Source organism: Tamandua tetradactyla, chromosome 1 (assembly GCF_023851605.1).
Source record: "Tamandua tetradactyla isolate mTamTet1 chromosome 1, mTamTet1.pri, whole genome shotgun sequence".
NCBI classification, from domain to species: domain Eukaryota; kingdom Metazoa; phylum Chordata; class Mammalia; order Pilosa; family Myrmecophagidae; genus Tamandua; species Tamandua tetradactyla.
Genome location: NC_135327.1, coordinates 9,852,626 through 9,880,495, shown reverse-complemented (window position 1 = coordinate 9,880,495; position 27,870 = coordinate 9,852,626). Strand labels below are relative to the sequence as shown.

Here is a 27,870-nt window from a genome sequence, read left to right as displayed (position 1 = left end):
TATAACAGTAGCAAGTGTAGAGCTGGGATTCAACCCAGTAGCCTGGTACAGAGCTCATTCTGTCTACTCTAATAGACAGGAAGTGAGATTATACAGCAGAGAAATTTGGTTGTCTCACCTCAAATATCTAGAAGAAAGAAGCAGACTGGTATTTAGGGGATCTAGGCTTTTACCTTGACTAGACAGATTGAAATGACTTTGTATTTATACCTGTCCCCATTGAGTTCACCACCTCCTGCATGAACCAGTTCATTTTATACCCACCTTTCCTAAAGGTTACCTCCCCTCATGCCTTCCCACTAACATACAATATTCTGATATCTAAGGGATTGATGAATATGCCATGTGAATCTTATTATATAGGCCAAATTATACAGACTTTTCTCAAATGATATTTAAACTTGACATTTCTAACTCATCCTTCTCACTTTCCTTGTATATCAACCACCATCTCCAAGACCTTATTACATTGAGTTTAGTTTTATTATTGATCCTTTGGCTTTCTCTGTAATATCTTTCTTGATATTTATCAACCAAAGCATTCCATGTAACTCCATAGGGAGATAAGTCTTGCTCAGGTTTAGGTGACAGTTTTTGCTTTATTTCCAATACTCTTTCTTCACTTTATTTCCAATACGCTTTCTTTGATCTCACTCTAATTTTTTAAATTGCTGACTATCTCCTCCTCACTTCAGAAAGTACCTCCCTCGCTAGATCCAGTTGAATATGGAGTACTTGAGGATTATTCCATCATTCTTCCCAGTGATATCACCTCGGCTATTTCTTAAGTAATAAATAAATTGCTCAATTCATCATATGACAGTAATTGCTTTTAGCTAAGATTTAACTCAGAATCAATTGTCAAGTAGCTGGAAATCACTACAGAGATATAGGTTTTTCAAGGATAGCTCTACCAGTGCTGTGGAAAACTGTTTAATAAGTACTGAGCTAAGTCTAATATCCTAGACTCCCTCAATATTACCCATCCAGTCCTAAGAGTTTGGAATTGATTTCATTGCAGTCTATGCTACTAGAAGGGCTAAATATTGCTGACACAGGTCACCCTCTTTTTCAGCCTTAGATGCAGGTTAGTACCCTGTGATAAGGGAATAGCTTTAATTGATTGCTTGAAAGCGCTCCGACCACACAAATGAATTGTTCCTCAAGTGCTTATTCTTCCGGGCCCTGTGTATCTCCTAGATCTGTGTTTCCAGGTGGACCTTGCTTTACACCTTAAATGCTCTGTGTGGGTCAAACTCTAATTCACTAGGTCTCCATATGGTAGTTGGCCTGGGACTGGCCTTCACTCAGTGGCTCAGACACTTCCTTTCTCGGTTCTGCCTTCTCCGTGGGAAGAGTCTTAGGCATCTGCTGCTGGTCATGCCTTGGCTTTGGCCTCATAGACAAAGCCGTGGCAACCTTTTGTCACTATTCTGGGATGACTTGACCTGTAGACTGCCCCCGGTAGGCCTTTATTCTCATCTCCACACTAATTGCTCCTGGGAAGGCTTCTTTTGTTCCACAGCTGCTCCAGGACTGATCATAATTCCACCGGAAGAATCAAAATCAGTTCGACGTGACCATGCACACTCTCAGTGGCTGCCTGAGAATGTCTAAAGAGACTATCACTTTGCTGCAGGGCATCCAAAAGAGTGTGTGGTAGGAAAGTTGGCAGTATAAGATCCCTATGGTGACTCTCTTCTGGTTGCGGGAAAACTCTTTTGTCCCAAAAGGTTTTCTTTTCATCTGTTCAGAATTTTGACAGGTACTATCATCATGTAAATGTCCTTGTAAGGCACACACTTTCAACACTTCGCCACTGAGGAGCAGAGAATCCCTTTATAACCTCTTATGATATCAATTGCTCTAGTGCCCAGGAGAGGTGCATAGCACGAGTGCCATTGCCAGAACCCAGGTTGTCGTTAGAGACAGGATTCAGCCTGGGACCAATGAGGATTTTCAGTTATGGTGAGAATGGGTGGGTACAAGGTTGTACAAGCAACCAGGATGGGGGGCAGTTTGTAGACAGCGTTAGGTGTCAGGCCATAGTTAAGGTGAAAGAATACGATGTGGTTGAGGTCAAATCTAAAGGGGGGACCAGGAGTCAGCTTGTGACTGGGGTTTAGGAGTGGTCAACAGGTCAGTCTGCGTCCACGGTGAGGGGTTGATCTATGTCTAGACTTGTGCTTTGACTTTGGCCAGAAATAAAATTTAGCCTATGGCCGCGGTCCTGGACAAAGCTAAGTGACCTCTGAAGAGATTACACCCATGACATTGGCCTCAAAAGCACCAGTTAAATCTTTGACCACAGAAGACAGATCCTTGGTACTGCCTAATGTGAGAGATGCTAGGATTTCAATGATAGAGGGGACAGCAAGGTTCCCCCATAGGGTTGATTAGAAGACAATCCCTACTGTCTAGGAGCTCACTGCATAGTGAGAGACAGAAGTGTGTAAATCAAAAACCAAAACTCAGTGCGATGGGTGCTAACCCAGATGTGTGGACAGAGGATTTGCATGACTCTGTTTAGGCACAGTTAGGCAACACTTGATTTACAGTCATGTCCTCAATGGTATGGGACAAATTGCAAGCCTCCCCAAGGCCACCCAGGGGCCTCCTCTCTCCCCTCACCACCCTGACTATGTCTGTGGTCCAGAAAGGGACAGCTCTGCTGTTGAGGCTGAAGAGGCTGAGTCAGCTTAGAGCCAACAGTACCGGCTCTCTGTTTGCAGAATCTGTGCTTTGAGCCAGAGCACAGGGGACTCAAAGCTACTTAGCTGCGGAGCAGAGGAGCACCCACAGCCTGAGCTGGGGATTAAGGGTTTAGGCTGAAGAGCAGATGTAAGAGAGGAGAACACACACTCTTTTGGATGCCCTGCAGCAAAGTGATAGTCTCTTTAGACATTCTCAGGCAGCCACTGAGCGTGTGCATGGTCACGCCGAACTGATTTTGATTCTTCCGGTGGAATTATGACCAGTCCTGGAGCATCTGTGGAACAAAAGAAGCCTTCCCAGGAGCAATTAGTGTGGAGATGAGAATAAAGGCCTACCGGGGGCAGTCTACAGGTCAAGTCATCCCAGAATAGTGACAAAAGGTTGCTACGGCTTTGTCTATGAGGCCAAAGCCAAGGCATGACCAGCAGCAGATGCCTAAGACTCTTCCCACGGAGAAGGCAGAACCGAGAAAGGAAGTGTCTGAGCCACTGAGTGAAGGCCAGTCCCAGGCCAACTGCACAATGCAGCAAAAAAGGAGTCCCACAGGATAGACAAGGTGGGCCAAGGAGATTGTCTGTGGTGGCAGCTCTTGGCGTTGGGCTCCTTGAAGTCTATTCACGATAAAGGCAAGTTCTTGAGGGTGGATCCCTGTTAAAACCCTAAATCACTGTGTTTTCAAGTTAAACTGAATCTTGATCCAAGCAACCCGGTCAGGGGCTGCAAACAGAAGGGAGATCTTAGCATTTCACTAAGTAAAATGCAAATGCTATTAGGGCCCAGAGCCAAAAGGAGATAATGCTGAAAGAGAGATGAGAGATTTTACCTTGGCCTTGGAGTGAGCAGAACACGAGACTTCTGGAAGGACAAAATGTCCTGACTTCATTTGTCTGAAAGTACAGCAGGGTGAACCAGGGACCGAGGAGTCCCTAAGACTCTTAGGACATAATTTAATTCTTTCCAACTGACTCTGGCCAAATTGACTCCCCTCCCGGGGGAACTGCAGTACCTGATTCGGAGGGGCTGGAAGTGGGTGGGGAAGCAAAGACTTGCCCAGCTGGGGCAACTCTATCCAAATCATACCGTTGGAACACGCAGTTTGCAGCAAGCATTGGTGTGCCTCAAAAGGAGGAAAGAACGTGGGAGGGACGGAGGGGGGAATCTATAGGAAGGATTAGTGGAAGCACGAGCAGGATCAGAGAGAGGAGCCGTAAACATGCAGCACGGCATTCAGATTAGTGCAACTAAACCGAGCAAGGGTAATAAAACTAGCTGCGAGAGCGGCATCGATTGTTCAGATTCCAGCCAAATCCACCATGAACATGTTTTCTTTCTTCTAGCCTTTGCCCCTTGGCTTTTGGAAGCAGAAACACTGAATCATTGTGTTCTGTACTAAAAGCTGATCTCTCTCCCACCCCAAAGGATGGCTGAAAAAGCAGCTCTGCTGTTAATGGGAGATCACAGAGCGTAGAAGCTGAGGCCCAGGGCTTGGAGTGGCTGTTGCTGGGCCCACGGGCACACTCAGAGTCCTGGGGAGGGGTCTCCCCTGTGACTGCAGAGACTTCCTGTCTCCAGCCTTATTGCTCTTGAGCCAGCTTCTAGCGAGGCCAGACACTGGGCTCAGCGGGGCTGGTCCCAACAAATTTGAGGGTTCCCTATTTAAGGGCTATGGAGAACCAGTTTCCAGGAAGCTTGGCAGGTGGGGCTGCATGGAGGCCGAATACTGGATTGAAAACCAGGGCTCAATCAGCCCAACAAAATTGTAGATGGTAAGCAGGGTGAGAGCTTGAAGCATCACAGGGGTGGAGACAGAGGGTGAGGTATGGTAGCCTCTCCTCCAGTCAGTTTCCCAGGGGGTGGATGGAAAAAGGAACCAGGTATATTGCAACTGGCACATGCCCTATAAATGCTAGTTATTTGCTCTTGTATTAGTCCATTCACGCATGAGGCCAGGTGAATAAGAACAGAGTAAGAGCTGACAGAGCAAACAGCTCCAATCCAGTGTACTTATGGTATGAATGCTTGCCGTCTCAGAAGGGCCTTCACTCTGTGTTGAGGAGGGGTCCTCAGTGATGACTGGCCTGGCTGGTCAACCATCTCGTGTAAGTGCTACCTGAGATAGTGAGGGTCGGGGAAGGCTTTGCAGAGATCACGCTGTCTGAACTTGATCCTAGAGGTTAAGTAAGGCAGACTATGGTGGGAGACTATGGATGGAGATATGGGAAAGTAGGTACAATTTACATAATCTGTGAATGAGACCCAGGATGCTGAGGGGGACGTAAAGTTGGAGAGATGGAGAGGGGAGAGGGACTAGGCTGTAAGTGCCTTTGCTTCAGGCTGATGACTCTAATGTGCAGGGAGCATTGGGAGAATTTTAAGCAGGACAGGGCCCTGGTTTTGGATGATCAGCCTGGCTGGAATGGGAGCCCAGAGTGGACTAGGGACTGATGTGAGGGCAGGGAGGCCAGTTTGGAAGATTTTGCGCTAATCCAGGCAAGGCTTTATGAGTCTTGAACATCAATAGTGGCAGTGAGCAAGAAAGGAGATTCAAGAGAGATTTTGAGGCAGAATTGGTAAGATTTGGTGGCTAATTGGATACTGAAGATGGGGAGAGAAGGAAGTTAAAGGTGATACTGGGTTTTTGAGTCTGAATTTAATGGAACTTCGAATAGAATGATGGGTCCAGGAAGAAAATCTCCAAAGAGTATAGGGTGCAGAGAGATCCTCAATCATATTGCTTATTGCTTGGATGTATGTTTTGTAGGAAGTGTAAATGTTCAACTGTTACTGGAGGACACTCCACAGGGGTGTAACAAGCCCAGCAAGACACCTTCTTCTTCTGCATTGTCTATGGACTTGTCAAGTTGGCAACAGAAAATGGCAGCCAGAATGATGCACCAATGGTCTTTGTGTCTGCCAAGCTTTGAACACCCATTGTAAGACCACTGACAATGTTGGGACAGCAGGGCACTCAATCAAATACTAGAGAGAAGAAAAGCCAGGCTCTGTCTCTGCTCTGGAGAGCTAACTCTGCAGCCTCCTGAGCAGCCCAGTTGCAGAACTGAGGAAGAGTCCTTCGCAGAGACCAGCCTGGCTCCTGAGTGTCACTTGCTTCCTTGATCTCCACTGGTAGTCTATGATCCTAGTCTTGAGGAACAGTCCTGACTTCTACTCTGGGAACACTCAAGGCCTTTGGCCAAGAAGGTGGGGTGGGGGGAACCTCCAAGACAAAGGCTCAGGGGCCTGAGCAGCAGAGTCCTCGCAGTTTCCAGTCTTTCTTTTGCCTTGGGCCACCACAGGGCCTGCAGCTGAGGCTGTGAGCTGCTGTGTTCAGCCTCCCAGGCTGTCCCCCAGTTCCCTATGGAGCCCTGTTTGGCACCTCAGGCCCCCCAGGCCTGAGGCCAAGGTAGGCTCTTACTACCTCCACTCCCCACAGCCCCCATGGTTCTCCGGAGCTGGATTTCCAGCCTATCTGCCTTTCTGGACCCCAGTTTCCTCACTGGTAGAAGGTTTAGGATAATAATATGCATAGGAAATTCTAAACTCTAAAACCATAGATTTCATTTATTCCTTTCAACAACTGGCTAATACTAGTCCTGCCATTTTGCAGATAAAGAAATGGGCAGTTTATGTAACCTCTCTGTGGCTCCAAGTCCCACCATTAGTAAATGACAGTGGCTTCTGACATACAGCCTTGAACCTCTTTGCCATGGCACTTAGGGTCTTTCCACTCCTTGGCACAAAAGAGTGTTCAATAAATGCTGGCTGTGGGCACTAAGTGGTGGATGAGGTTACAGAGTGTCCAGAAAGACTTGGGTCCCACTCCCACCTTCATCACTGACTAGTTGTGTGATTTTTAATCACCTGGGCCTCAGTTTCCTGATCTGTAAAATGAGGGTGATAATAGTATCTCACCGAGTGGAACTGTTGGGAAGTTTACATGAGTTAACAACATGAAACAGCACAGTCAGTGGCATGCAGGAAGTGCACAACGCACATTCGCTGTTTTATTGCCCTTGTCATCATGTTGCTGGACAGCCTGGAGACTATCATCCTCAGAGCTGCTGCTTCTCTCTCCAGCAGGATGGGGAGAGCCCCTGCCTGTTTTCCATCCCACTCCCCAGGTAGGGCCCATCATGATGCATATTTAGGCTTGAGCCTCTCCATGGGAGCTTCATCTGGGTCTCCTACCTCCAGCTCCTGTTCTCACATCATCCATCATGCCCTGCCAGAGGGACCTCCTCCCAGGTAGGGCTACCAAGGTCCCATGGTGTCCAAGCCTGCCAGAGCCACCAGGCTCCCTGCTGCACCAGGAGGGCCAAGGGAATGACCCTAAGGGAGGTGGCTGTGTTGCTTCTTTATCTGAACTTTGCCCCACAGTCAGGTCCCAAAGGGTCAGGTTTCTACTTGGGTCCAGGACTTTACAAGACAGGGCTGAGAAAGTTGCTTTAGAGGCAGCTGTAAAGTAGTCCCACGGAATGTATTATAGCCTGAATCCTGTCGTTTCATCAAGGCCCTGGCTTAAAGAATTTCCAGGAAAATAACAATAGTGAGTTTTAACAAGGAGCCTGAAGTGCACAGGAAAGAAATAAAGGAGAGTTGGGAGTAGTGGGGTTTGTATCTGGTACCTTTGCTTGGAGTTCTGCTGGACTTGCCTACATTTTCTTGGTTAACCCTTACCATGACTAAGCCCAGTAGTGCAGGGGCTCACTCTGAGTATTTCATAGATGAGGACACTGAGGATTAGAAAGGCTGACTTAGAAGTCCAAGTTTCCCTAGCTTTTCAGGGCTGGAATTTGGGCTCTAGATGAGGGTTTAGCCCAAATCCCTTCTCCTTACGGGATATGAGGCAGTGTACCCAGGTCTGCCCCTGAGGTCTGGGCCAGAGCAAGGCTGTCTGGCTGATCTTTGGTGCATTCACTCCGGCATCCAAACTGGACGCTGCCAGTTCTCTGTGGGGACCACACCCTTGTGGCCAGGCTGAGCCACAGGAGGGCTCAGAAAAGAGACAGTTCTTTCTGCAGTCCCGGGCCTAGGGAGGACAGAGTCTTCTTGGGTGAAATGTCAATTTATGAGTCATTGGTCTGCTGTAGCTTCAGATCAACCAACTACAGAAAAACACCCAGCACCAGCCCTGAGAGGCCTTTCCCTTGTTCTCAATGGAAATAAATGAGTAAAGAGAACTGAACATTTACTGAAGCTCTACTCTATGCATATATAGTTCGGTTTACCACTAGGGACAAAGAAGATCAATACATTTGACCTCTAGACCTGTGAGGTCCAAAATGGCAGCCCCCAGCCACACATGGTAATAGAGCACTTCCAAGCGTGACCATTGTGATTGCGGACCCATGTTCCAAAATTTATCTTATTTCAATTAGTTGAAATTCGAAAACGGAAGCGATGGAAAATACGCTTTCCTGCTAAACACAATTTTATCTTTTAAGAGCTAAGCTTCATCTTAACTGTTGAAAATTTAGCATCCAAATTGAGATGTGCTGTAAGCATGAAATACCCAGATTTCAAGGACTTGGTAAAAAAAAAAAAAAGAATGTAAAGTATGTCTCAATAATTTTTTAATATTAATTACATGTTGATGTAATATTTTGGATGCACTGGGTTAGATAGAATATATTGAAATCAATGTCACTGCTCCCTTTGACTTTTTAAATATGACTACTAAAAAAACTTTGATTACATACATAGCTCAGATTTTATTTCTATTTTCAGTGTAGTTCTAGAAGTTCACAGCAGGTTGATTTTGCCCCAGCCCTACCCCAGGGGACATTCGTCAAGGTTTGGAGATAAATTTGGTTGTCACAAGTGGGGAATGAGGTGCTAGTGGCATTTAGTGGGTAGAGGCCAGGGATTCTGCTAAACATCCCGTAATGCAAGGACAGTCCCCTTCTACCCCTGCAGCAAAAAGTTATTTGGCCCCAAATGTCAATAGTGCTCAGGTTAGAAGCCCAGCCCTTGAATTCCTTGGAGGAAAGGCTAGGAAATCAGGATGGCCTGAACAGCCAGTTGGGATGACCTGGGATTAAGGATAGTTCCCACTCCTCTAGATGAAGAGGACGGGGCCAAGAGGAGAGAAATAACTTGCCTGGGATCACCTGGCCACCAGGTGGCTGTGCTGACAGCTGAACTCTGTCTCAGTGACCCCGAGGCTGGTGGGTCCTGCTTGGAGCTGCCACAGGGCGAGGCTGCCTCGCTCACTGTCTCATACCCCATTGCACAGATCCGGGCAGGCATTATTTCCATCAGCGATTAGTGTTTCCTGGGGTTGAGCATTAACCCAAAAGCCATTGAAAGGGGTGGCCTGTTCAGAGAGCAATGCCAAGCCAGGCGGAGAAGCGTGAAACAAATGGAACACAATGAAATAAACCTGTCAGGGGAGAGCGTTCTGAGGCCTGGGAAGGTGAGAGGTAAGAACAAATGCGCCCGATGTGGGATTGGCTCTGTCTAAAGAAAACATTATCTGGCTGTTCCACTAGATAGAGGCTGGAGAACTACGGCCCAGCAAAAATGGAGCCGCTGGCACAGGCTCTGGAGAGGTGTTGTTTCTCAAGAAATTGGGCAAGGGTACAGCAGGAGAGTCACTTTCCTCTCACTGTCACCGTGGGTCCATTTGCAGTGCCCGCCAGCCTTGGGGTGGCGGAGGGGACTGGCACTGGTGACGCCCTACTGTGTGCTGAACCCTGCTCTAGAGTTACCCGATTTAATCTTTAACATGAATCTATGACGTAAGATTGACTGTTCGGCTTGCAGGTGAAATAAGATAATGCAACTTGCTTGAGGTCATCCAACCAGAGGCGAACTCAGAGGTATTAGCTGTGGTGCCCTGGGTCATGGTGGTCAATGGCAGGTACAAAGGCAGGGACAGAACTCGGCTGCAGTGGATGCTGTTGGGCTTCCCCCAGATTTCCTCTGCTGGCTTGGTGCACCCACTCTCCAGCTGCCATGGGTGATGGCCGCTGGACCAGTGCCCTTGGGCAAAGGGAAGTCATCTCCCTGGGAAGTTATGTAACTCCTGAAGCAGCTCAGAGCCAATGGCTGACCACAAAGAGATACAGATGGCTGTATCTGTGCCTCAAGCTGGGACCAATTCAGGGGTACAATTCATACCGTGCAGCTTCTGTGGGTTCAGACTGAGGCAAGTCTCCAGCTGAGACCCATCTTTGCTTGACTCCCTCCTCTCCCTTCTGCCTCCCTACCTGAAAAGCTCTGCACCTTCACCTTTGAATCGTGGCAGATTTTTAGGTGAAATGAGACTGACCTGCAATGTGCTTGAGGGCAGGGCTGGTGGTCACTGCAAACAAATAGCTACTCTATACTGGGCAGTCCTGTGCCAGCTGCTTTCACATTTGTTATTTTGTTTCATCTGAAAATATAACTCCAGAGGCCTTTGCATGGGCAGAGTCTACAAGGCAAATGATGCCCCTTAAATACAGGCATTATCTTCCTATTTAGATAAGAAAAGTGGGGTTTATCACGTTTAAAGGACTTGCCCAGTACAAATGGCAGACTCGAGATTAAAGATCTATTTACTTCCTAAGCCCAGGTTTGTTAGGTCTTTTTCCTCAACCTCAGACTACAGCTCAGTTGTCTCTTCCTTTGGAAGCTCTACCTTAGCTCCAGGCAGGTTTGTTTGTTTTGATCCCCACACACCTCTCCTATGTAGCACAATTCACAGTTACAGCATATGTTTATTAGGTAGTTTTTTGACTAATGGCTGTTTTTCTTATTGGAAAGGTATAGGAACATGCCTTATTTTGCTCAATGTTATATCTTTTAGTGTCTAGAACCATGCCTGGCACAAAGCAGGTGCTTAGTAAGCACACGTAGAATGGCTTGATGGATGGACAGACAGATGGATGGTGAGTGGGTGGATAGATGGGTGGGTGAACAGATGGATGGGTGGGTGAGTGGGTGGATGGGGTGGGGGGACTGCCAGTTCCTTTCTGGTGCACCTAGCCTGGAGGGCCCACTGGGCACGGGCTACTCGCACCCCCCTCCCACCCGCCCAGGGCTCTGGTGGTCACCTGTGGTGAGGAGGCAGAGTGGAGTCCCCGGGGTCACCTGGGCGCTGCCCATTGGTGCTGACCACAAGGAAGCCAGTCCCCAGGCAGCATGCAGAAGAGAAGGAGAGAAAGAAACATATGAAAATGTGCAGCATGGAGAACAAAACTGCAATTCTGTGGCTCTAAAGAGCTCACACTAAATAACAGAACATTATGAGCTAACGAAATAGGGCTAAAACAGATTTTGTTTTAATAAAACAAGAATAAGAGTCACCACTTATAAAGCACCTATGACATGCCAGGTACTCTGCCAGGTGCTTCATATACAATGTCTCCACAACTTTAAACAACCCAGAAAGGTCAGCATCACTATAAAGATGCCTGTCGTTTTTCCACCCAAATGTCTTCTCCCTCAGTCTTCCATTTCTTCAGTAAATAGCCATCATCAGCCATGCAGTTGCTTGGTCTAGACATCTGTAAATCACACTTTACTCCTTTTTTACGACCTCCTAATTCGAATCCATCACAATGCCTTATTCCTCTACTCCTGAAAAGCTCTTGAAGCTGCACCCACCCCCCACCACCCCTTCAATTTCTTCGTCAGTTAACTCAAGTCACTGTCAAGTTTCATGCAGGTTATTTGAACAACCTTCCAGCTGGTCTCCCTGCCTCTGACTCCAATCCATTCTGTTTCCCCTTCAGTTGAAATGCCTCAGAAACAGCACTGACCAGACTACTCTCAAGGTAAACCCTAACTCCCTTGACCCAACTCAATCACGGCTGCCTGCTGATCCAGTCGCATCTCTCGCCACCCTCATTGCCACACCCTCTGCTTTGCCCCAAGCATAATAAACTACTGTCCGTTACCCATAGGTCTCCTACCTTCTTGCGTCTTCCCTTTGCTGACAATTGCTCGTCATCCAGAGGTCAGCTTAGAACTCCTTCCCTCTAGGGAGTCTTCAGCGTCCCACCTAGTCTGGAGCAGCTATCTGTCCCATCTTCCCATAAGACCCTTCATCTTCCCTTATAGCAATAACCTCCATACTAGAAGTGGCTACTATGCCCTCAAATCTGTAATTTCCCCAAGGGCAGAGGCTGGATCGCCTTCACTGGAGCACACCTGTGGACTTGTATTGTACCTAGAACATGGTAGGTACTCGGTGAATACTTTTTGAGTAAATGTGAAGGACAGACATATCACAGAATTTATATAACTTTCTCAAGGTCACAAAACTAGTAACTGGCAGAAGCAGTATTCAAACTCTGGTGTCTTGACTTTAACACTCCTGCCCTTTCTAAGCCACCACATGTCTTGCTAAAGAAAACAATACACGATCAAAGCCTTCAAGTTTTGCCAGTGCTACATCAGCAAAAAAAAGAAAAAGAGGACTTCAGAAAGTCCTTGTGCAAAATGGAGAGAGAGACAAGGCATTCCAGACCAACCAATAGATAGAAACACATCATTTCAAAATTGAACACAAACGGCAAGCTTGGTCAATAACCATGAAATAATGTAGAGCTTGACCATCAGTAATATATAATCTTAATACTCTTCCCTGATAGTTATGGGTAGCTTTGCCAGTTTCGAAGCACATTTTCTGAGTTGGTGTGAGCAAGCTGTGACTCCTGGGCCAAATCCAGCCACTCCTCGCCACCTATTTTTTTGTATGGCCCATGAACTAAGAATGGTTTTTACATTTTATGAAGGCTAGAATAAAGTCAAAAGAAGAACAACATTTCATGACACGTGAAAAGTACACAAAATTCAAATTTCAGTGTTTATAGATAAAGTCTTACTGGGAACACAGCCATACTCATCCTCACACATATTGTCTATGGCCTTCATGCTTCATTGGCAAAGTTGATTACTTGTTACAGAGTTCATATGGTCGGCAAAGCCAAAAACATTTACTGTCTAGCCTTTTACAGAAAAAGTTTGCCAACCCCTCTTCTAAGTGGCTATTTTGTGAATCATTTTTCAACCTTTTGAGGAAGGCAAGGCACAGACTATTGGCTTGTATGTCAGAAAAAAGAAGACTTGAGAGAAGAGATGACTCATAGCTTCCCACCTGGCCTCCTACAGCAGCAGCCTCCTATCTCTTCTCCATTCTGTAGCCTTGTCCCCCCTCAGATCCCCTTCTTCCATCAATTTTCTAAGCTGAAACTAGGGTGGCCTTCCTGAAAAAGACACCTCCAAGGACTCCCACAGTCTCAGGATAATTTTTCTTGTCAGTTCAGCTTCACCTCCGCCCACTCCTAGCCACTTCTGGTTACACCAATATCCTCACCATCATTCCTTTGCCTTGTCCCCTTCAAGCTCAGCAGCATGTTCTCTTGCCTTCCATGATTTGCAAGAGCTACTTCCTCAGCCAAGAAGAACTCCCTGCCTTCCTCACTAACCTTGTTCAACAGGATAACTGCATCTCTTCTTTCAAAACCTGTCTCTGGGACCATCAACTCTGAGAAAGCAGCCTCTAAGTTGATTTGTTTTCCTTCTCTGTGCTCCCACAACACCCTAAATTCACCTTCATCATAGCTCTTATCATACTGCATTGATACAATTTATTTGTCGGCTCTCTCACAAGCTAGTATTTGTTGAGTGCTCATTATACGCCAGGCCTAGCACTAAGCACTATATTATGCATTAGCTCATTAAAGTCTTACATTAGACCTGCAAAAGAAGTGGTGACATTATCACTGTTTCATAGATGGGGAAGCAGACACAGAGCGCTTAAATACTGTCTCTAGTCTAGAACTAACGTCTGTCCAAATTCAAGGGCAATGTTCTTAACCTCTAGGGAGTGAGGCACCATATATTAATAGTAAGTTGTATTCAACAATTTTTTATCGAAAACTGAATAAATAAATGAAACCCTGATTCAATATTTTGTACTTACTAGTTGTGATAACTTGGAAAATTTATGTACACTTCTGAGTTTCAATTTCTCCATCTTCAAAGAAGGGATAATAATAAGTATCTCCTGGAGGTATTTTAAGGGCCAAATGGACAACAGTAAGGCCTTGGTTTGATTGGCAGGCCTAGGCCAGGTACTTCCCATGCTATACTCAGTAGTAATGCTCAGATGGAGAGCTGGCCACAGACGGTGACAGTTTTCTAGTAAGTAGACCCGCAAAAGATGAGTGATGAAGTATTTGTCTCATCAAGATGCAAAGAGGCATAGAAATAGTAAAAGATGTTATAGATACTGTGCTAGAGGTAACTGGCGTTCCCCTGTGTCGGGTGCATCTCTCCTTTTTGGGCTTTGGAAGACTCCCAGCTGTTAGGTTATGTCATCTCACTAATGCTTGCCAAGGACACATCAGTGGAAGGGGCATGAGTCTTTTCCATGGTGAGGTATTTAATATCTAATTACTGCTTCCATGCTTTCTGTTCTCCTTCTGCACGGTCCTTTAAGGCCACATATATTCTAGATGGCATAGCAACAAATAAACTTTGGGGTATTAAGTTGCTTAGATTTGTGTATTAATTTGTTGTTGCAGCAAAGTGTATCCTGTTCTGACTAATCCAGCTGGGGAAAAGATTGAAGTCCCTTGCTTTCTCCTCTATCACCTGGTCCTGACCATGTGGTCATTTTGGTGGAAGACTTGTGAGCCCTCTCTTGTCATAGTTTCCAGGCCATATTCAATATATTTATGAAAACATTGAGACTATTCAAAGAACGTGGTCATAATACTGAGTGCTTCAGACTTCCTTCAGGACCTTTCTTACCCTTCTGAAGCAATGAGTGTCAACTATAGAAAGATGCTGATGGGCTAATGATGGAACTAGAGCAGTCAACACTGAAGACAAACTAATGCTGTGTTTTATCAGGTTGTGGAAGTGAAAGCAATGGAGGCTCCTTGAGCCATTTCACTTCATGTTCCAAGAAACTAGGACATAGCTTGAACACTGCTAAAGAAAGGCCAAAGGCTCACCAAACCATAAATATTCTATCAAATGTTACTGAAAAAGAAGCATGGGAAAGGGCTAACAAATGGAAGACAGGGGACGCTGAGAGTGGCTCATGGAATCTCACACAGTCCATGGTATTGAGAAAGTTCAAAATGGTATCATGGATATGCCATGAGCTTTGGAGTCAGATCTGAGTTACAATTCTGAGGGATTTGAGCTCTTTATTTAACCCTTCTGAGCCTATATCACTTGATTCTTGAGTAAAAGCAATAACGATGACCCCCATTTATTTAGTGCTGATTGGTAGCAGGCTTTACTTGTATCATCCTATTGTAATTGCAAGTCAACGCATACAACCTTGTGACGGCACACAGTAGATTAATTTTTGCTTGTCCCTTTATTCATCCCACTCTACTGAGATCCATCAGAGAAATCTCCAATGGAGTTTCATGCACTTTATTTCTAACCCATGTTTCTAACCTTTCCTGATCCCTGGTTTTAAGAAGTCCTCTATTTCCCTTTGTAACATGCAACTTCTTTGGAACAACAGATTTTGAGCTAAAGTCAACTCAGGTGATTCAGGTTGTGAGGAGATAATTCTCATTTCTAATTTAGAGGATAGATTGGGGCTCTCCAGGGGCATACTTGAAAAACAAGAGTTGGACTTGACCTTTTTTTTTTTCAAGACTCTATTCCACTGGCTTTTATGTTTCTGAGTAAGATGTGGAGAAAATATGTGCTTGTGTGTGTTTGGGGGGCGGGTGGGGGAAATGGGGGGTTTTGTTGTGGTGGTAGTGAGCAAATCTAGACAGGGTAAGGGAAGGACGGAGGAAAGATAAGAGAGATGTGTCAGTTGATGTAGTAAGAAAAATATTAAAGGAAGGGTTGGTATATTTAAAGACCATCTTTAGGTTATTATGTGTACTCATGATATTAATCCTCTTCCTCTATTTCACCATAAGACCTTCAGGAAAATCCATATTTTTCCATTGGCATCTTAGGACTCAGAAGACACTTGGGTCAGAGCTGAAGGGGCCAAAGGTCAAGGAGACTTCATTACACTCAGGATATTTTGAGGATCCCCAGTTTGGAAAATATACTTCATTGAACTTGGCCAGGGAGGAAAAGCACTGCCCACTCCACCCCCACCCCCCCACCTAACCACCAACCCCCAAACACAAATCTTGGGCTTTAACCTTCTGAAAGTCTGGCAGGATTTCCAAAGACTGAACCACAATGAGGAGTTTCCCAATGGACTGGCTCACTTATAGTCTTGCCTCTCAGACGTGATCCATTTTTATGGCCTCTACCCCAGCTGCCACTAGTTAGATATGGGCAGCATGTGGTCCTGGGTCCCTCTTGAAACTGCTGAGTAGATGATGGGGAGAGAAAGACAAGTGACGTAGGCAAAGTCTAGCAAATGGAGGAGCAAATGCCTTTCCACAGTTCATTTAGATCTCATCTAAACCTTATGACCTATAGAGGTAAAGGTCAAGTGTTTTAAGCTGAGGCCAGCATCACTCTTGCCCCCTCTAAGTTTCAGCCCTTTGAATTTAGTCTGAGTCCCTTTGACAAATATTTGATTATTGAAATTGTTTGAGGAGAAGGGTCAGGAGTCTGAGCTGTGGTTTCCTTTCTTAGAGGACAGGAGGGAGAGAGAATGGACATGTGTTTGGAAGGGTCAGGTCTCACACAGAGGGCAGGAGAAAGGAAGGAATGGAATCAATGTCATTTATCATCTATTACGTCCTTAACCTTTACACACATTATCTCAGTTATCAAGGGAAGGAACTAATAATCCAAGGTTTAAAAGAGATTAAGTGTCTTATCCAAGGTCAGATAGTTGAGTTTTGGAGGCAGGATTTGAATCCATGTCTCTTAGATGTCAAACCTTCCCCCTATTCTTTCATGTCACCTCTCAAGGAAGCTTTATATGAGACAGAACCTTCCAGAGAGAAATGGATCAATTACGGTGGGGAGGGGTAGGCAGGCAGTAGGCATTTTCCATCTGAGAGCAGACACTTCCTATACCCATTTGGCTTCCCACACCCCCAGTGGCTTGTTATCCTATGGGATCAGGAAGCTGCGGGCACACCCCCTTCCTCTGGGCTCTAGTCTTGGGATTGTAAAATGAGGGCATCTCAATGGACAATAGCTACTTATTGTATCTACTAGTCCCCACAAGGGTGAGAATCCATTATGGAGAGAGAAGAGAGAAATGGACAAAATGTTTTACCTTTAGGCTTAACATTTATAAAAAGAAGCCTTGTTTACAAAAGACCACTGCTCACGCCTCTTGCCTGTTACCACTGGGACAATGGTTTTAGTCTCACTGGGCAGCATGGAGCTATTGGCAACACTGGCCCTTTGTCTCTTGCCTGTTACCACTGGGACAATGGTTTTAGTCTCTCAGTATCACTGGGCAGCATGGAGCTATTGGCAACACTGGCCCTTTGTCTCACACTTCATTATTCTGGAGTTCAGCTTTCTGCACCTACTCCAAGAGGGTTGTTTAAATGGGATTGTTAGAGAGCGTTTACTAGATTAAAACTGTGGTTGTCTTTTGCAAAGTAACCCTGCAAATGGCTTTATGGGTTTCCGGATTTATTTTGTCTCAATGACTCAACTCAGTTTGCAAATCAAATCAAAGCTGATTTTTCTAACTGCCACTCAGGGTGCACCCAGCAGGAGGCTGCAGAGCCAGCTGTGTTCCTTTAGGGGCTGGGACAAGGGTTGGGAGAGGTGCTGGCTGCTGACAAACAGAGCAGCTCCAGCGTAGAAAGGGGATAAGCATGTACTTGTCCTTAACCATGGAGGGGAGGCAGGTCACGAGAAGCAAATTTTATTTTCTAGGAGGTGAAAATGCTGATGTGATTCAGTGGCTTTAAGCACTGATGGGCAGAAATGAAAGGGAGGTGATTTTGGACTCAAGGTATCCAAGCTCACTCCAAAGTGTCCAAAGGTGGAAGGAATTCCGTGGGGCAAGGGTGAGGCCCCTGTCACAGCAGGTACCCAGCAGAGACTGGCTGGTCCCTCCATCAGTGGAGATTGTAGATCACTATAGCTGATCCTCTACCTCTATCCCTTTGGCTCTTACCTTCAAAGAGAGCCCTCCTGATATGTAGCTTGTATTTGAAAAAATTGAGGCCATGTAAGAATAGTGACCTGATAGTCCCTGATCCAACCATCCTCTCCTTCCACTCTCCCTTCCTTCTTCCCTCTCCCCCTCCCTCCATCCATCCGTTTGTTCACTCAACGTGTATTTACTGAGCACCGATGTATGTTAGGATCTGGTGATACAACAGTGTTCAAAATAAGCTTGGTCCTTATACTTGTGTTACTTAGAGTGTGGCCATGAGGTAAACATTAATCATGTAAGCAAATAAAAGTACATATTTGTAAGTTGTGATGATTGCTGTGAGGGAAAAATTACAGGGTATAATGAGAGTGGAAAACCTTGGGTATACACATTACATTGGAAGTCATTAAAGTTCGATCTGAGGAAGCAAGGTTTAAGTTGCCATCTGGAAGATATATAGCTGTTAAACAGAAACATGTGGTGGGCACAGCAATCTGGGCAGAGGGGACAGGAAGAGCAAAGGCCTTGAGGTTGAAAATGAGTAGATGTATGTTAAAAATCAAAAGAAGCCTGATGTGCTAGAGTCTAGTGAATGAGAGGATAAAATCCTGGGTGAAACTGGAGGTTTAGGGTGGGCTGGATCATGTAGGCCAGTGTGATGGGGCCAGGATCTGCGGGCAAGAGAAAGTAGCCAGGTGAACTGCTGGGCACATGGGGTGAATCGGGGGGAGAACAAGACAGGAGAATCAGTGGGGCTTGGATGGACCTGGTCATCAGTTTCCTGGAGAGGAACTGGCTACTATGATGCCAGAATTGAGCTTCTAGGACAGAGGGCATCTTCTTCTCGGCCTTTCCTGTCCCAGCCAGAAGGGCATGGATTGAGAGGTGTGGGTAGCTCTATTCAGCACATGCAGCCTGAGTCAGTTTCTGCCAGATGGGGTGGCCCATCTTCTATGAGAAGTGTTGTTTAATCTCACACTTGAAGCTTCAGAACTTTCAGAGTCTAATTGTCCCACCCCAAGTTTTCACATGCTCCATTTCCTCAAGGATCATTTTTGAGCCTGTTCAGCTCGCATCTTCAACCCACCTTCTTCATTCAGACTATCCCTCATCTTCCAAGTGTAAACATCGTTTAACGGGTCTAAGTGCCCCCTTCGCTGCCTACTTGCTCTTTCTCACAGTTTTTGTTTCAATTTCAAGGACAGAACCTAATTTTAAAACTGACCTTTCTTTTCTCTGACTTTCTACTGCTCTCCCTTCAAAGTCTGAATAGTGGTTTTTGGTTTCTAAACCAAGACCTGATGTATTTTTTTCCTCCATTGGCTTAAGTTTTCTCTGTACAGCTCTGAGCAGATCTATCCCCAGGGAATAGATCTTTTGGTCCTTGGATTTGAGGCCATCTATTAGGTTCTTGCTGCTCCTCAAGGAAAGGATATACTATATCATCTGTAGTAAGAACCCTGCAGGAGATGTTGTAGACACTTCCCCAGCTCCCCTTTCCAGATTGGGACGCCATCCCACCAGCTGCAAGTGCTGCAATGAAGGGCTTACACCGGTGATTTTCTCCAGTGATTAGTCCTTGCCTGAAGGATGCTGTCCTCTGGAGCCACCTGGGAGATGGCGGGGAGGGAGGACTTACTGTTATGGGAGGTACAGGCAGGACGACTCAGGAAGAATTTCAGATCTGGCCTAACTGGTCTAAATTTTACTTTACCAGAGAACAATAAGCCCTCCCCATTCCCTATCCCATTTCCTTCTCTCCCTTACAGATTTCTCCTGGGAGCCAACCCTGGATATATCACATGCATGTGAATCCTTGCTTCAGGCTTTGCTTCTAAGAATCTGTCCTAAAACAGCCTCCCATAGCCTTTACCTGACCACTCATGGGCTCTACTTCCTGAGTGCGGTTGAACCCCTGTTCTGAGTCCTCTCCATCCCCTGTCAAGGTGAATGACAGCCCAGCCCTGGCTGGGAAACCAGAGGTAGAGGAGCGCCAGTCTGGGGCAGTGACCACAAGCCCTTCAAGAATGGAAAAGTTTGCCTTCAAGGCTTTCAGGGTGAGCCTGCATTGATCCCACAATCAACCCACCTACCAGTTTATACCGAACGCCCACCCCAGAGCTGTGCTCTCCCATGAGGTTCTGCCCTGGCCCCATGAACAAATCCTGCCCCCAGCTCATTCGTCACTCTGCTTGCTCCTTAGTTACTCTCTAAACACAGGGACCTGACTCCACGCAGGGCCTGGGCTGGGGCAGGGTGGGCGCTCCCCTTGCAGTGCAGGGTCGGTGTCAGCTGCTTCCACAGCCACCCTGGCTCTGGGTACTAAGCAGCATCCTGGGTTGTGGAGCTGAGGAGGCGATGGGGAGCCCCAAGACGTCTGAGGCCGTGCCAGGCCTGGGGGAGCAGAGGCTTTGTCGCCGCGACTGCCTTGGCCTGCTCAGGACATTTCACACCATCTTAGAAGCTTTACCGCCATCACACCTGCACCATCATCTGGCATAGTCTTTGACTTAATGTCTGTTTCACACTAGACTGAGCTCCCTGAGAGAAGCCAGGCCTGCTGGCTCTCAACTGCACCCTGTGTACCTAACGAGATGTGCAATTAAGTTAGTCGACTAAATGAGGGAAATGAGTCATCAGTAAAAATAATACTAATAATTTTTTTTCCAAAATACTTTACAGTTAATACAACACCTGTATATATATTATGCCATTGACCCCCACCTGGCAGCAGTGTACTGGGACCCACTTGGTCTGGCTCACTAGAGCAATTATTAAACATCCAGGATGTTTTTGTGAGCTGGTTGTTAAGCCACAGGTAGCTTGAAATCGGACGTGATGGGAGAATTTACACCTCAGGGATCGACAGGGGCTTCCACCACCAAGGGTAGTGCCTGGCACAGAGTAGACATGAGTCAAAGTGTTCCCTTCCCTTTGTCCCATTTGTGCATCCATCAGGCATCACACACTGATGTGGGATGGAGAGGGGGGCAGCTCCCTGAAAGGTGGTGGGCTGGCCTTCTGCATTATCCAGTTCCAGTGCTGCTAGGGCCACGTCCTCAGGCTGAGGGGACGGCCCTCACTGTCCTCACTGAACCAGAATCACCAAGACACTGGCTGCACAGCGGCCGGCCTGGGCGGAGCCAGCACCCATCTCCGTTCATGCGTTCGCGGGCCATCACGTGCCGCCATGCTGCCTGGCGCGGCCAACTTCCACAGGTAGGGAGGTTTAACCCTAGAGGTTAAACAAGGGGAGAAGCCCTGGTGCTAAGGTTTCTGCCCTAGTGCTTTACACAGCCCTGCACCCTGCGGGTTGCCAGTGCAGCCCTGGAGAGAGCCAGCATGGTGCGCCTTCACACTACCAGGACTGTGAGTCCTGAAATTGCCAGGAAAAGTATAATTTTAAATATTCTCTCCAACTGCTGCTCCGAAATACCCATTGCCCATTAGGGCACACATTCCTAGTCCTCAGTTCAGAAAATACGGCCCACCAAACTACAGTCTAGGAGGGCTTATGTCTCAGGGGGTGTCCTCAGAACCCCACATACCACACAGAGGGCAGAACTATTGTATTCACCCATCCTTGTCTGGGGATCAGAAGCTAGAAGGGTCCCTTGGAGCACTGTCATGGGAAAGAAGGTCACTCTGTAAATTTCCAGACTGCAGAAGAGCTCCCTCTGTCTCCCTGCTGTCAGCATTAGCTGCACGCTGCAGACGCCCAGCTGGCGTGCTTGCTGTCTGGTGCCCTGGGGCTGCCCAATTGATGCTGTTCTTCCTTCTAGATTATCTGTTTACTTCAGTGCCAAAGTCTGCCAAGGCCTGTGATTTGTGTCACTTTTATTTGTGGGCCATCAATTCTCCTTCCCTCACAAACAGTATTTTATCTCTTTTCTTCTAATAGCCTGAGTTCTGGAGAGGGAACAAGGTAAGGATGTGCCTACCTCTCATGACTTATGTGAAATCAGGGTGAGTTCTTAGTCACAAGAAGGGTTTAATGCTGTTACCTCTGCCTTCCTCCTGCATCTTCCCTCTTGAGCCCAGTAGAGATTCTTTCCTGCCCATTTGTGTGTGTTTTCTTCTGTGTGTATGTACGTTTTCACACACACACATACACACATGCATGTATACCTCCAAACAAACTCAAGTCATTGCCTCTGTCTACAGCTCATATCTAAGATTATGCATCTACTTACATTTACAATTTTCAGCTCCTTGGAAGCAACCTATGAAACTATCTATGCTGTCAATAAATGCAGTGAATAGAATAGAATTGCCCAGAGTGGGTAGCTGTTAAAAATATCAATTATATAACAAAAAGATACACCAGATTTCTAACCATTCAACCTTGTAATAGGTTAAATGATAACAAACCATTCATCGATTTTTTAAAAAAAGAATGAAAAACAGAAACATGTACCAATTGAAAGAGTCAGGCAATTCAATTATAATTAGGAAAACAAAAGTGATGAGCCTGAACAAGGCTGCCTTAGTGTTGGGAAAAGTGTTGGGAAATGCCAACGATAAAACAATGTAGTGTTTGTTTTCTCATTATTAAAGCCACCAAAACCAATCACTTCATTTCTGAAAGCCATGTACCAATTGAATAATGCATAAAACCCAGACGATGTTTCTAATGGACACGCTTAAAGATATATACTCACATAAACAGAGACCCAAACACAATGGAAATATATAGTAAAAGATAATTTGAGTAAATTATACATTCATTACTCCACTGAATAATGTCCCTGTTTGTCCATCCATCTATCCATCCATGCGTTCATTCACCCAACAAATACATTGAGTTCTTACTGTGCTTCAGATGCTGTGATATTATTTTATATCCTGGGAAGTGTGTTCTACACAAAAATGACCCTAATGAAAACAAAACGTCTTTCTTGTTGATTTTAGCATTGTTGCTTAACCTTTTCCTGTGTGGCTAGAGGTAGAAATACTTAAATGGCTGTATACAAACAAGGACATGCCAACATACCTTTCGTAGCGAGACGAACACAGTTGATTTTGGTTTCCTGTAGGTAAGAAAAATAAGGCTCTGGTTAATTTGTTGCAAGTTTGATTCATTATATAAAGGCAAATAAGCCTATATTTTCCATTTATATACATGCATATATTTTCAAATTATTATTTGAAATTTGTCTTTTCCATTTTTTTTCCCTCTAGAATTACCTTTTAATTCCATTTCTTCTCTGGTTGTGTACACATTTTGCTCCCTATCACGTACTGCCAAGCACAGAATAACTTTAACCAGAACACCTAGTAGGTACTTCATGACATGCAGAGTGCAGTTGGATAGGATTAGAAGCTGGTACCAAGAACATCTTTAGGAAACTTTGTTACAAGGAATATAATGCAAAGCTTGACAATGGCCAAATCAATATGATTGAGTAAGAATCAAACTGCAAAGTTCATGCTCAAAAAGTCACTTTGGCCTTGAGATCTCTGGTGGGCTTCACTGTCTTTTACGGATAATGATGTGCATATACCTTTGCTGGATGAACTATTCAGTTATTGTTGGTGGGTCCCCAAGTGAACAAGGTCTGTAAATTTGTGATCTTGCTAGATATGCAAGGGATTCACAGAAGAGTGTCTTAGAAACAGTATCAACTTAGAGTACTTTCTTGGGATTAATTTCCAAACAGGCCTTGGAGCCAGTTGAAAATTCCAGCTGACAAAATTATACCCTCAGCAACACTCTGAATGCAGGGTAGCAATGAAAATAAAAGGCAGAGAATGCAAGTGTGTGAATCACCAAGCCAAAACACTTGGAAGAATCCAATGTGCATCTTGTTGATGCTCAGTATAAGGAACAATTGCATCTTTAAGGCACTTGTGCTAATCAGGATATAAAAAGTTAAGGTGCAGCAATAAAACCCCCAAACTTCAGTGGCTAAAAGCAACAAAGGCTTATTTTCCACTCACACGACATATCCAATGTAGGTGCATGTCTGGGTCCATGGGTGGGATACTAGCTGAGGGAGATTCTTTTTATTGCAGTCAGAATCCAAAAACCTTTTAACACAGGCTCTGAGGTTCCCTGAGGCTGGGTAGAGAAGGCTGAATACTCAAGATTTGGCAGTTAAAGGCTTTGGATCTGAAGTGAAATGTCACGTCAATTTCATTTCATTGGCTAGAACCAGTCACATGGCCTTATCTAACTTCAGTGAGATAGGTCAATGGAATCCTCCTTGTACACAGAAGTAGAGAATAAATGATCATGCCTATAGCAGAGCTGATTCCATCTATGCACAACCCTGAATGTTAGAAATTGTCATGTCTATTAGACCCAAATATGACTCCCTATAAGTATCCCCAATTGTTCCTAGGGCTGACTAGAAAGTTTGCCCTTGCATGTTCAGAAAAGATTTCTTGGTATTGAAAGATGGCCCTGAAGTTCTATCAACATTCTTTTTCTTCTCCAATTCTTCACATGATAAAAGTTCAAGTCTCTTGAACTAACCTAGATACTTATCCTGGGACAACCTCTAGTTTGTCCCTCTTAATGTTAGTACCTAGAACAGGAAACAATAGTTTGCATGCAATCTTGCCCATATATGGCTCAGCTAGATCATCACTATTTTCCCTGCCTATGCTGGGCTTTAGTAACTCAGCCAACATCCCAGTTTTTTTCAGTGATCATAGCCCCACCACCCACCGCCCACCAATCTTTGCTGTAAGTCTACTTCTACGTAGATAAATAGAAGTTATACGTTGTATTTTGAAACAAGTTTCAAGAAAAAAGTTTTCAGAAGATGGAAAGAAGGAAAGCTGACCAAGAAAAAATATATAAAAATAAAGTAAAACTCTAAGTGTAATACCGAAAAGCTTAAGTCACAAATATGTTGAGCCTTGCAAATGATGATAGAATTAAGCAAATTAGCTTTTCTTTTTTTGATGTTTAGGGAAAGAATACGGTGGTTCAACTCCTGTTGGCTTCTATTTCTATGAGTTGGTTCAAAGAGCTAATGAAATAAAAGCCGAACTGGTTTAAGAAAGTATGACCTCCAAAGAACTAAAGTAAACCTGCGAAGGACCATGCAGAACTGCAGTGACTATCACCCCAAAGTTGTGGGGGATGACAGAGGTGTCAAGAGACTAGAGCTCGTCAAAAGGAATGCTAATTTTGTATGAAGATAAAGAAAAAAACCTAGGAAACTTTCTAGTCTGCGTCTGATTCTTGAATATAGCCGTGGACAAGTTTTTGAAGAGATCACCCTTCTTGGAAGTTATTTGTCAGTATGTATCTTGGCTGAGAGTCCATTCCAATTATTCTATTTTCATGGAATAATCTTAAATGTAGAAGGAACAATATATCTGTCTAATCATAAAAGAATGGTGAAGTTAAGCTGTGGTCTATCCACACAGTGGAATATGATAAAATTGTTAACCAAAGTGATCGTGAGGATCATGGAGTAGTACCCCAGGATAATATTAATAATACATATTAATAATATTAATATTAAATTAATAAAGCAAAGTATAATTTTTAAATTCAGGTATATAAACTAACATGCAAACCTAAGCATTAAAAATACGTTCTGAAAGAAATATACTTAATAACTGTGTGGTTGATTTACAGTGCAAGCAAGTACAGTAATCTTAAATACAGTTAGACGGATTCTTCACAAAGTGAGCACATCCCTATGACTGGCATGCAGATAAAAATGGGACACTAACAGCAACTCAGAATCCTCCTTTATGTTGACTCTGGGGCACTTCCTCCCTGCAAAGGTGAACACTAACCACACCTCTTCTGGCAAAGTTCTCTAAAATGTAGTCACATTAAAGGGAATCTCAGATAGCTGGGATGCTTTGCCCCCTTGCCTTCTCTAGCTCCCTGGGCAATTCACGTAAACTTGCTCGCCCTCCTTAAAGTCTACAGTTTCATGCATAAACACAGCTGTTTCCTAGCACCACCCCCTCCACCCCACACTTTTAGAAGTCTGTTTTCTGTAATCTAGAATACACATCTGATGATGCTTACTGTATTACTGGCTTCACAAACCAATGCTAACATGTTCACTTTCTCCTCAATTGCTGACATCTTTAATTCCCTAACCGATTTATCATCGTTGGTTAGAATTAGGTACAGAAGGACAAAGCTTGGAGTCACTCTCTTGACCTTCTAGTTGACTGAATTGTTGGCAAGCAAACCAGGGACGTGCTGGGTCGTGTAGATTCTATGATGTGGAAAGGAAGGCCAGTGTGCAGATATCAAAGCCCCAATTCAGTTCAATAAACATGCAGAAAATTTGGTGTATTTTCTGTTTTATTTCTACTATACCCTTCTGCCAGATCTATAATATGTTCTAGGACAGTACAATACAATTTCATTTTAACCTCACTCACATCCCATCTCCGTTCCAGACTTGCAAGTCTTCACTCAAGTTTGTGTAAGTTAACCAAAAGACCTTGGGGCAGAATATGTTAACTGTTGTGATTCCATTGAGACCTGCTTTCTTCAAGGTTGTGCAATATTGAGCAAGTCACTGCCCCTCTCTGTGGCTCAGTTTTTCCACCAATTAAATAACAGAGAAGAGAGTACACTAGCCTTACTTTGGAGGAATAAGCACTTCACCCCAAGGCTGCTTCAATTCTCAAATGCTGTCTAGTTTCAGACACTGGCCATACTACTGCTCTTTCAGTACTGTCTTCACAGCTACATGGCAACCCGTCCCGTAACAAATAGCTTTTTTCCCTCCATAAGCTATCATTTACCTTATTTTTCAGAAGTCTCAAATCTGGACCTACTTATGGCTTTCATTTTTTAGGTCTGATGCATCCTTCCTTCCTATACATCCACACATCCATCAAACATTCATCTGTCCATCCATCCATCCATCCATCCATCCATCCATCCATCCATCCGTCCTTCAACACTTTACTGAAATACCGAGGGGCTCACTTTACAGTGCCCAAGGCAGCAAGAGTTTCAGGGGCAGCTATTTTTCATCCAGAATGGGCTTAGTTAAGTTGTACCGCCAACCTGATAAAGAAGCCCTAGGCAACTGGGCATAGATGCAATTCTTACTGTACTGCTCCAGTAGACTGTGCTATTTAATAGGATGGGGCTTCCTGACTTCATAGTATCCAAATAGCTTTTCCAACTACCCTAACCCATGCTTGGTCTTTTCTAAGACTGGGCTGCCCTAGTTAATAGGATGGGATTTAGACCTGACATCATAGTCTTTCCATATTCACCCAGACAGCTTGGCTCATGCCTTAATTTTTCTCTAACACTAAGCTGGGACCTTGAAAGCCACCTGACTATTTATGTATTCATTCTGTCAGCCACTCAACAAATATTTGGTAAATGATCCCTAGGCATTGCACAGGTTACTGGGGTTACTAGGGTGAGTAAAATAGATATAGTCCCTGCCTCATGGGGCATATAAACCTGTGGAAGAGACAAATATTAGACAGGTGTTCTCATGAATAAATATCTAATTATAAGTTGGGACAAATGCTATGAGGGAGATGTGCTTGGTGCTATATTTGTGTAATCAAGAGGATGTGGGGTGGGAGTGAGAAGGAAGATAATCTAGTACCTTGAGCATGAACCATTTAAACTGAGACCTGGAAGATAAGTAGGAGTTAGACATATGAAGTGTCAGGATGTTCAAGACTCAGGAATAGCATGTGCAAAGGCTTAGAAGTGGGAAAATGCGTGGTACAACTGAAGACATAAAGAAATATTGTAGGCTACCTCTTAAGGAATTATTTGAAGTCATAAGTTGATAGACCCTTGTAGACTGTGTAGAGTTTTGATCTATCATCTGAAAAACAGAAAGCTATCAGAAAGTTTTAAGGAGGAGGAATGAAATGTTCAGATATACAGATATTCATTTTTAAAATGAAGAGGCTGTTGTAGAGAGACTAATGATGCAAGAGAAATTACTTGTTGGGGGGAGGGTGGTGGTAGTCCAGCCAAGGTATGATGGTGGCTTGGACTAAGAGAGATCGTGCATTGTTTGTGGTCTGATGCCAGAGACTTTCTACCACCCCATCCCACCCCATGCTGATGGCTCCATCTTGACTTTGTGTACTGGCACCTTATGGGTCCTTACCTGGTCTCAGCACAGTGCTGAGCTTAGTTAGCCTCCCTGTGCCCCAGGGAGTGGCTGCCT

The 27,870-nt window shown here is 44.9% G+C and overlaps 1 protein-coding gene across 10 annotated transcripts in view; it reads right to left on the bottom strand.

Annotated features, from left to right (window-relative positions):
• The window catches only part of PTPRT (protein tyrosine phosphatase receptor type T), a 1,205,819-nt gene that overhangs the window by 197,046 nt on the left and 980,903 nt on the right, over positions 1–27,870 (bottom strand). For all 10 annotated transcript variants that reach the window (XM_077168216.1, XM_077168229.1, XM_077168210.1 and 7 more), the window contains one exon: positions 22,719–22,755. In XM_077168216.1, the coding sequence (XP_077024331.1) occupies positions 22,719–22,755 (37 nt within the window). The remainder of the gene's footprint in view (positions 1–22,718; positions 22,756–27,870) is intronic.